At 39.7% G+C, this 11,427-nt stretch overlaps 1 protein-coding gene across 1 annotated transcript in view; it reads right to left on the reverse strand.

Moving 5' to 3' along the window:
• Nucleotides 1–11,427, reverse strand: part of TMEM150C (transmembrane protein 150C) — a 76,305-nt gene that overhangs the window by 11,867 nt on the left and 53,011 nt on the right. The window contains exons 2-5 of the mRNA XM_049630785.1: nt 5,106–5,195; nt 4,156–4,209; nt 4,007–4,039; nt 3,243–3,310 (exon numbers count right to left, since the gene is read on the reverse strand). Coding sequence (XP_049486742.1) covers nt 3,243–3,310; nt 4,007–4,039; nt 4,156–4,209; nt 5,106–5,185 — 235 coding nt within the window. The 5' untranslated portion in view covers nt 5,186–5,195. The remainder of the gene's footprint in view (nt 1–3,242; nt 3,311–4,006; nt 4,040–4,155; nt 4,210–5,105; nt 5,196–11,427) is intronic.

The following is an 11,427-nucleotide window of genomic DNA, read 5'->3' on the forward strand; positions in this document are numbered from 1 at the left end:
TTTATTTATTTATTTATTTATTTATTTGGCTCCACACCCAATGTGGGGCTTGAACTCACTACCCTGAGATCGAGAATTGCATGATTCACCAACTGAGCCAGCCAGGCGCCCTTTGTTGGGCTTTTAAAGTTCAAACTCAAAATAGCAGCTCTTCATTGCAGTTCTAAACTGGTGCCTGGCCAAATTCTTTTCTGATTTGTTTAGTTTTATTGTTTATGCATCAATAATTCCTATTTATGACCGCAATAGAACACGGGAATCAATGTGCTTCGGCTGAAGGAGGGGGAACAGCTGCTGTTGGGTGACCGAAATCATTCAGCTCTCGGCTTCATCCTCACAACCTCTCCCTGGCAGAAAAGAATATTCTTTTCAAGAAATTTGTCTCAGGTCTCTTTTCTCCCCAGGAGAGATCGAAAGCGTGGATTCAGGACAAAGTGCAAAACTAATTGCGTAGAGAAAACGATTGAGTTTGATCTTTGATTAGTACATCAAAAAGACAGAAGATCTTTGCTAACTGATTTTAATAAATGCTACACTGGCTCATTTGTAGACTGTAAATTATAATCCATACGGCTGCCAAAAAAGCAATGATTTATAGGCAGTCCAGGTTGTTTCTTAAGGCCAGTTATGCCGTCTAAAGTAATAGTCCGAGGTCTGGCAGGGACAGGCCTGGGGAGATGGAAGGCCTCCGCCATTTCAAGCAAGAATCATTCGTAAATGGATTCCTCCTCACTCCCAGAGTTGATAAATAAATAATTGTTGGTTTCCTCCCACTGCACACTAATCTTCATCAGTTTTGTGTCTACCAGATGGCACTACAAATGATGGAAGATAATAAAGAATAAACCCTGGATACTGCAATACCTCAGAGCAAGAGCTAGTAAAGGCTTATTAAGTGCTTCTTGCTGGAACAGGGGAGGACCAGGGAATAAGATGATGACGAATGTCATCTGGAAGAGGGGAACTTGTTTTCATTACTCTGTTTTTGGAAATGCTTTTACAATTAGTTAATCATAAGCTTTATAACTGGATAAATGTGCGAGCCGTGCAAATTGACATTTTTAAGATTACACACTAAAGACAACTGGGAAGTATCAATTTGTCTTAAGAATATGAGGGAAGCAATATGTAGCTTCCAACATGTTCATTGGTTTCTTTAAAGCCCAAATGGAGGACAAACAGCTTGTGACAGCTTTTTAATAAGGACAGTCTCCTGTGTATCGTGATTAGATGAGGTAGTATTTGCAAAGCACTTAGCACTGTGCCTGGAATATAAATGACTGCTATTAATTACTGGTATTATTGCACCCCGTGGGGAAGACCACATGACTAGGTACCAACCTGCAGGCCTGTGTGGTGTGACTGCAGACTGGCTGGGAAAGGTCCCTGACCCTGAAATTCAAGATCCTCTCTCAGGGCTTTGCGTTCTGTTAAATGCAGAGATCTCCTCAGCAGTCACTTATGCTTTGGTATGATTAGGTCTTTTCAGAAAAGTGGTGTCAAGGGTAGAAAAAAAAGAGTGAGTGTTAAAGCTCATGGTAGCTAAGGCTGAAGGCAGTGAAGACAAAACTCGCCTGACTGGGGCAGGCACTGGTGCCCACATGGGCACCAGCTGCGGTAAGAACCGCCCTTTGAAGAATTGGGGAATAGCTGGGACATGAAAATCCTATTAACGCTAAAATCCTGTTAATGCTGCCTATTGAGGGCATGAAGAGAAGAGCTTCTTCAAAGACTCAGCACTGTCAGCATTAGGGTTATATCTAACCTTCTCCTTAGTGGTGGCATAGCAGCCCATGCCTGATAGACACTTCCTGCTTAGACAAATGGGCTATATGTTTTGGGGAAGCCTGGGTGGTGAAAGGCTTTGACCCAAATAGAGTTAGGTCCAGGGAGGAATCTTATTAACTGCAGGAAAGCCCTGCAGTGTGCTTCTCGTCGAACTCTGCAGGTTCCAGAGAGGCCTCTTGGGCCTCACTGGGAACATTCTCCATGTGTCTCATGTCTTGAGCCTTCTAAACTAAGATTGTGCCTGTGTTGCATGTTGGACCAACTGTCTCCCTTGATTTTCCAGTGGGTTCTATAGGACTTTTGTTTCCCAAAGCAAACATTTAAAAATAGCATCTTAAGGGGCACTTGGGTGGCTCAGTCGGTTAAGCATCCAACTTCAGCTCAGGTCATGATCTCACAGTTCATGAGTTCGAGCTCTGCGCAGGGCTCTGTGCTGACAGCTCAGAGTCTGGAGCCTGCTTCGGATTCTGTGTCTCCCTCTCTCTGTCCCCCTCCCTCGCTCATGCTCTGTCTCTCTCTCTCTCAAAAATGAAAAAACATTAAAAAAATTAAAAAGAAAAACAGCATCTTAAGAATGAGTGGAACTCTTTGCGGGTGGAGTTCTACATAAATTAAATAACGGGTCACCTTTTGGGGGAGAGATGCCACAAACGCCAATGATTCCCTCAGGAATAACATCATCTTTCTTTCTTACTTGGAGTGAAACTCTCACCATCCAAAAGAACCATTTCCAGAAAACTTTTGCTGAAAATTTCACTGGCCCATCACCCACAGCATGCCAATGGTGATAGTTAGCTGACGCTTTGAAAGACACTGAGGAGACTGGCCTTGGGGAGATGGTATACAAGGTCAACATGGACAAGGACAGAGAGCATGGCTGGTTCCCTCGACCCTCAGGGAAGCACTCACAGAACAAAGGGGACAGGATATGAAATGATGGTCTTGGGCCCTGAAGAAAAGGTGTGGAACTGGGACCAGACATAAGTACTAAAGGTTTCTTCCTTTTTTTTTAAACCTACATCTCCATTTGCCATCTTGGTATGCATTTGTGTACGGGAGACTGAGTCACCCATGTTAATGCTGACCTTTAGATTTAAAGACCGTATCTACACACATCAAGATTCATCACAAAGCCTATACATTTGTCATCCTTGCCAGTGAAGAAATAAGTGTGGCATTCTTTTTAATGCAAATGGATTATACAATATTATATTCTTCTCATGCTGATTTTATGGCACGTGAAATATATTATTTCATGCGGCAAAAGAAATAAAGTCAAGAATACATTGAAACAATGAAGATGGTGAAATGTAAGGTAAAACAAAAAGCCAGCTTCAGCATGTTGACATGATACCCAATTATCAACTAAGCTAACCATGCTTTTGATATAGGTTTGGGAGAAATAAAGAAGAAATGTACCAAAGCATATAAAGCATTCTTTACTTTTTTCTTACCTAGGAATGCTGCCATGTTCATAACTTGACTAAACACACAGCTTGCAGGAGGTTCATCACCTGCAATACTTAAAAATTATGACATGTTTTATTATTACTGTATTAAAATCTGTCACCTACAATATACTGAATGTCTGTGTGTCCCTTCAAAATTCATATGTTGAAATCCTAACTCCCAATGTGATACTATTAGGAGGTGGAACCTTTGGGAGTTACTTAGGTCATGAGGGTAGAAGCCGTTCCCAGCGGGATTAGTGTCCTTGTAAAACAGATTCCAGGGGCACCTGGGTGGCTCAGTCGGTTAAGTGTCCGACTTCAGCTCAGGTCATGATCTCGCAGCTCATGAGTTCGAGCCCCACATCAGGCTCTGTGCTGACAGTTCAGAGCCTGGAGCCTGCTTCCGATTCTATGTCTACCTCTCTCTCTGTCCCTCTCCTTCTCATGCTCTGTCGCTCTGTCTCTCAGTCTCTCAAAAATAAATAAATGTTAAAAAAAATTTTTTTTAAAGAGAATCCAGAGGACTGTCTCATCCTCCTTCTGCTGCATGAGGACATGATGAGAAGATGGCCATCTGCAACCCAGAAGAGGGCCCTCATCGACACTTGACTGCTGGTACCCTGATGGACCTCCAGTGTCTACAGCAGGGAGAAATAACTTTTTGTTGACAAGCCTCCCAGTCTATGCTACTTTGTTACAGTAGCCCAAACTAAGACACTCTCTCAACCTGTAAGATCCAACAGATCGGAGGAAAGCTATCCAGTTACCTTATATATGGTGCGTGCTTCACACCAGGTTTCCTGGAAAACAAAAAACACAAGTTAAAGTACAGTCAGTGCACAGTCTAACCTCACCAGTGGCAAAATTTTTGTTAAGTCTATTAATAAATAATCAATTACCCAGAGATCAACTTTACCTTTCAGCTGAATTTAATGGGAAAATTTTGTCATCTTCCACAGCTATAAAGTATCTGTGAAGAAAAAACAACCTAAGTTTATAAAACAAAGACATTTTTTTAAAAAAGACTCATTTCCCAGAATGACTAGACTAACCACATTAAATCATATTCATTTTTTTTTAACTGGGAAAAATCTCTTTTACTATGTTTACCTATACTCTGGTTTCTCTTCAGATCACATGACTCTTTCACCTTTTACTATGTTTACCTATAGATCACTTAGCTCTTTAAAGTCCAAATGTGATTACTAACACTATTTCTTTAATTTTTAAAACACTCCCCAAATTAATGGTAATCATTATAATCTGGAAACTGGAAAACAAAGAAATGAGACCTTATAACCTTGGGCAAACTGAAGTACAATTAGAATTCAAATTTTCTAATTTCTCAGGAGTATGTGTTCACCTCTATTAGTGAACTGCAAGGGACCAAAATAATCTGCCGGAAGTGAAATAGTACTTGAAATAATAAGCAAGTGTAGGAGTGTTCTGTGATAAGCCAAGACTTATAATGTAATGATACCCATTTTATAAACATACCAAGCCCAGTCACCCACAATAACTGGACTATGAACTGGACTGTGAGTGGAATCTTTGGCACGTTAGTATGATGAACAAATCTTGCAAATAATGAATCCGTATCATCAGTTTATAGAATGTTCGTTACTGAAAGAACACAGGAACACAAAATAAGACCAGCAGTCTTCACTACCTGCTTTGCATTATTTATTACTCACTCTAGCTATTTACTTTGGGTAACTGAAGGAGGGAAGAGAAATGGAGACTTTAGCAAGGTTGAATTAGTAAACATTATTTTAAAGTATTTCTAAACACGTTTCTACATCAAAACTACATTCCTATCTACATTGCAACCCAAGTCCTTAAATAATGAATGAAGAGAATACTCACACTATCCATAATCCAGCTGAAGTAAACAAAGTAAATACAAGAGGTAAAAACATCCATACACTGCATTTCTTCCCATCCATGCCTGTACCACTGAAATGAAATCAACAGGTATTAATAACCAAGGCAAAAATTTATCTCAATCGTACAGGACTGAAAGGAAGTTCACTCTAACTGAAAAGAATTTATGAATAAAAACTGAAAGTACTTTATGAAATCATGATCCAAATCAATTACTGCCACTTACTCATGTGGAAATCCCTTGAGCAGTTAATGTGGATGATTGTTTTCTAGAATTGGCTTAAATATTCCAGAGCCTTAGTTGAGAAACAAAGGGGAAATTTCTCACAAACACATTTATCCTTATATAAGTATCAATGTTTTTTAAAAAGGACAAAAGGGCTTGGGTTAGGATTTTCAGAAGGGCTAGGTACCAAAGGCTTATTCCAATCTACTTTTAGTGCTATTATTAACATTTATAGATTTATGGTTCTATGGATCTGGCATGTACATATGTCTACAGCTTGGCAGACAAGAGTCCTGGAAACAAATGGTTACTAAATAAATTAGCAGTTCAGGAGGAAATGACAAATGCTTTGCAAATCTGAACTTTTCTCATGATATGTTATTGAGCAACTATCTCAGAAGACTCTAAAGATGAATGTTCTGGAAAACAATGCATTGTGTATAATTTTAAATGAACTCCAGTGAACACAGTGGGGAAAAAGAGCAGATGCCAGGCATTCTGGATGTTATATTTGAAAGCAAAAATAAATGAATAAAAAAATTCCCCACAAAAATGAAGAGAAGCTAAGCTCTAAGAGTGTCTATGAGAAAGCGACCTGGCACACAGACCCGACACACAGAAGAATAATGTAATTAATAGGTTTCTCTAAAGAGGTATCACTGCTCATTATTTTGGGTGATTATTATAGGGATCTACAACTTGTAACATATTGTTACAAGTTTGAACCAGCACTGCCACATATCTGAGCGCCTCCCTGATATTTGCTTTTGCATGCTGACACTCCCTGGACCTTCCAAATACTGAGGTCAGAGAAAAAAACATGGCCCTCCCTTGAGGATGGCCATGAGGTGTCAGAAAGGTCTTGGTTATCAGAACTGACCTACCTGATAAGGCAGATCTTTCAGGTGAGGGGACAGACACCTGACCCTAAGAATATGCCTTTGAACAGTCACGCTGTAGTCTAAACAGCTATCTGGGTAGGGATGTTAAATAAATGACAGAATCTAGGAGTTGAAAGACATTAGAGCCACTTTCAATCAATTTAATCCAGTCTAATCCAATCCAATCCAATTCACGAGTATTGACATTCTGCTTGTGCCAGGTACGATACCAGGTGATGGACATGACTGAGGTAAAGTCTAATGAATAAAACTGTACATAACAGTCTATACAATATATAAAAGCTATTGTATGAACTGATGATGCATGGCTACCCAGTTTATATAATGTAGAAGGATGATGAACATTTTAAGTATACCCACTATGGCTAGTCAAGTCAGTATCTATTCATTTATTTATGTCCAGAAAATCGTGGGTTTGTAACAAAGCTATCAATTTTGCTAACAAAAAATAATTTAATCATTAGCCAAGAAGTAGAGTGAATATACAGAAAATGGGAATGTTGACTGAGCATGTCAACCAACTATTCTAGATCTGCCCCTAATAGGATGCTCTGACAGGATGAGTACAGATGAAATGGTTACACTGGAATAAGAGTCAAGAGACCTAGTTTTCAACGTTAGCTTTGCCCATAATCAACTCTATGGGCCTTGGCTAGTTACTTAAATCTGTAATACCATCTCCCCATCTTGCTGCATGAAGACCGAATTTTAAAAGAGGCATCAAAGACTGAGGCCTCACAGGGTGGTAGTACTCTGGAGGTAACCCAAGCCCAATATTTTTGCAGTAACAGAATGCTCCAATGTACCCAGAATCATCAGCCCATGAGGAACTCACTCCTCTTAACCATTTTTACAACAGACTGGTAAATAAACCAAAGCCAACTGGTTAATTACAGTGAAAAATGCAACTGCCAAATGGACAGATACTTACACTGGTTTCCCTTATAGGAACAGCTATATGGGAAATCAAAATTTGGAAGCAGGAAAGTAGAATGAAGAGAGTTATCGAGATAATTCTAAGACCGTGGCATCAAGCTACAATAGTTTTATGCGCTCATTTCCTTTAAAGGGAAGCAGTTTAGTGGAACGGAAACGGTATGGCAGTGCATTGGACTGAGATCCACCTCTGTCGCTCAGTACTTGTGTGATCTCTGGCAAGTTATGTCATCTCTTAAGCCTTTGTAATTATGGTGATGACTTCTATTTGATAGGGTTGTGCTGAGGATTAATGACGACACAGGTAGAGCACCTTACACATAATACATGCTCTGTAAGGGGCAGCCCGGCCAACTAGAACTGGTATCTTTCAATATGCATTGCTTTTCTTATTTTATCGTGAAAGCATCTAAGGTGGCTAATGGCTACCCTCCTAAATTATTTTATCTTTACTAGTTTAATTCTCATACAGCAAACTTGCATCCAAATTCCGGGAAAACCATACTGTATTGCTTGCCTAATGATAGATGAAATTGCCCTTTCTTAACTTAAAGGGATGCCTTGGAGGTGAAAAGAGTAAGTCGATGGATAATTGTATTACTACCTTCCAGTGGAACTACTTAGGAGCTTCTTCAGAATTTTCACATTAGTTATGCCTTTTGGGGGGGCAGGTGGTGGTAATGGCAAACTCACATGCTATTGTAAGAAATAACACGCAGAGATCCCGTATATCCTTCACTCTATCTCTCCAATGGTAACATCCAGTATAACTACAGTACAACAACCAAGATATTGACATTGATACAATCCTTGACTTCATCCATATTTCACCAGTTTTATATGTACTCTTTTCTGTGTGTGTATTTAGTGTTATGCAATTTTTCATGAGTAGATATGTACGATCACCACCACAGTCAACTTATAAAACATACAGTTGTTCCTAAAAGGGGAGCCAATATGACATGAGTTACATCACCTCAAAAATTCCTTTTGTTGCCCTTTTATAACCACACAACTTTCCTCTCCCACGCCCTTCTTTCTAATCTCTGGCAACCACTAATCTTTTCTCCATTTATATAATTTTATCATTTCAAAATGTTATACAAATGGAATCATATAATTTGCAACCTTTGGGATTGGCTTTTGTCACTCAACATAATTCCCTGGAGATGCATCTAAGGTTTATGTTCATTAGTAGTTTGGTACCTTTTATCATTGGGTACTATTCTATGGTATGGATCTACAACTTTGTTTATTCATCCATTACAGGACATCTGGGTTGTTTCAAGTTTTGTTTGTTTATTTGTTATTAAACAAATTTTTTTTTAACGTTTATTCATTTTTGAGACAGAGAGACAGAGCATGAATGGGGGAGGGTCAGAGAGAGAGGGAGACACAGAATCTGAAACAGGCTCCAGGCTCTGAGCTGTCAGCACAGAGCCCGACGCGGGGCTTGAACTCACGGACCGCGAGATCATGACCTGAGCCAAAGTCGGACGCCTAACCGACTGAGCCACCCAGGCGCCCCATGTTATTTTAGACAGAGAGGGAGAGAGCACACATGAGTGGGGCAGATGGGCAGAAGGAAAGAGAATCTCAAGCAGACTCCATGCTCAGCACGAAGTCCAACATGGGGCTGGATCCCATGACTCTGGTATTATGACCTGAGCTGAAATCAAGAGTCAGACGTTCAACTGACTGAGGCACTCAGGCACCCCTCAAGTTTTGGGTTATTGCAAATACAGAAGCTATAGAACACTAGTGTATGGGTGTTTGTGTCAATGTAAGTTTTTATTTCTCTGGACTGAATGCCCACGATTGCCAAGTACTGGGTTGTATAACTGCATGTTTAGTTTTAAAGAATCTGTCAAACTTTTTCCAGAATTGTTGCATCATTTTACAATGCACATGGACTCCAATTTCTCCACACCCTCAGCAAGATTTATTTTCTGTTTATTTAGTAGTAGCCGCCCCAATGGGTATGAAGAGGTATCTCATTGTGAATTTGATTTGCATTTCCCTAATGATTAGTGATGCTGATTATATTTTCATGTGCTTATTGGCCATTTATATTTCTTCTTTGGAAAAATGTCGACTCATACCTTTTGTACATTTGTATTAAAATTTTTTTTCATGTTTGTGTGTGTGTGAGAGAGAGAGAGAGAGAGAGAGAGCAAGCTGGAGAGGGGCAGAGAGAGAGGGAGACACAGAATTGGAAGCAGGCTCCAGGCTCTGAGTTGTCAGCACAGAGCCTGATGTGGGGCTCAAACTCACAAGCCATGAGATCATGACCTGAGGTGAAGTCAGACACTTAACCGACTGAGCCCCCCGCCAGGCGCCCCTGCACATTTTTAAATTGGGTTGTTTGGTTTTACTGTTGTTGAGTGGTGGGAGATCTTTATATATTAACATATATTCATTAATTCCTGGATATTAATCTCTTATCAGATATACGATTTACAAATTCTTCTCCCATTATGTGAGTTGCCTTTTCACTCTGTTGATAGTGTCCCTTGATGCACCAGTTTTAAATTTTGATGAAGTCCACTGTATCTACTTTTTCTTTTGTTGTCTGTGCTTTTGGTATTCTATCCAAGAAATTATTGTCAAATCCAACATAACTTCCCCCTATGTTTTACTGTAAGTGTTTTATAGTTTTAGCTCTTCCTATTTAGGTATTTGATCCATTTTGAGTTAATTTTTTGCATATGGTGCAAGTAACTTCATTCATTTGCATTTCCAGAGCCATTTGTTTAAAAGACTCATTTCCCCCATTGAATGGTCTTAGCACTTAACAGGGTCTTTTGCAGAGCAAAAGTTTACATTTTTTTTAAATTTCATTTTTTAAAATTTACATCCAAATTAGTTAGCATATGGTGCAACAATGATTTCAGGAGTAGATTCCTTAGTGCTCCTTACCCATTTAGCCCATTCCCCCCTCCCACACCCTCTCCAGCAATCCTCTGTTTGTTCTCCATATTTATGAGTCTCTTCTGTTTTGTCCCCCTCTCTGTTTTTATATTATTTTTGTTTTCCTTCCCTTATGTTCATCTGTTTTGTCTCTTAAGGTCCTCATATGAGTGGAGTCATATTTGTCTTTCTCTGACTAATTTTTCTTAGCACAATACCTTTCAGTTCCATCCATGTAGTTGCAAATGGCAAGATTTCATTCTTTTTGATTGCCGAGTAATACTCCATTGTATATATATACCACATCTTCTTTATCCATTCATCCATCGATGGCCATTTGGGCTCTTTCCATACTTTGGCTATTGTTGATAGTTCTGCTATAAACATGGGGGTGCATGTGTCCCTTCGAAACAGCACCTGTATCCTGTGGATAAATGCCTAGTAGTACAATTGCTGGGTCATAGGGTAGTTTTATTTTTAGTTTTTTGAGGAACCTCCATACTGTTTTCCAGAGCGGCTGCACCAGCTTGCATTCCTATCCATTTTTTTTTTTTTTAAGTAAGTTCTATGCCCAACATAGGGCTTGAACTCATGACCCTGAGATCAAGAGCCACATGGTCTATTGCCTGAGCCAGCCAGGCACCATTAGCTGTGTCTTTTTTTTTTTTTTTTTTTTTTTTTTTAGCTGTGTCTTTTTAAACTATAGATCTCTATTGTCTTACTGAAGTGGGTTAGACCCTAGGCAGTTTACAAATGACTTTGACAAGGATTAGGAAATATGTGATGATCCAAGTCAGTTTTCTGAAATAAGTAAAGGAAGATTCTCGTAATGAAGAACATATACTTTAGTCATATACACTCTACTATGCCAGGTTCTTTTGGCAACTGACAAATATGAGCTTAAGAACAGAACAATGAAGTGTGTATGTGAAGGTGGGGAAAGTTCTCTTCCCTATATCTCCTTCCTATCCATCTTTGTGTTATCATGGAGACCAGAAGATGAGAGTAAAAAGCTTTCCGGACCAGTTTCTGGTATTGTTAACCTATCAGTGCCCCATCTGACATATCTTGGTCCCGTTAATTCTTTCTCCCTCCCTGGTAAGGCTGTATTAACCGAAGAAGAGGACTCTGTTACATATATTTTTCCTTTCTTGTCCAAAATAATTTATTTGTCCTTCCTTAGCCCATACGCAGCTTATAATGTGACCAAAGAATCTGCAGTACAGAAACAACACCGACAGGGGCGCCTGGGTGGCGCAGTCGGTTAAGCGTCCGACTTCAGCCAGGTCACGATCTCGCGGTCCGTGAGTTCGAGCCCCGCGTCAGGCTC

This window comes from Panthera uncia, chromosome B1 (assembly GCF_023721935.1).
Source record: "Panthera uncia isolate 11264 chromosome B1, Puncia_PCG_1.0, whole genome shotgun sequence".
Classification (NCBI taxonomy): domain Eukaryota; kingdom Metazoa; phylum Chordata; class Mammalia; order Carnivora; family Felidae; genus Panthera; species Panthera uncia.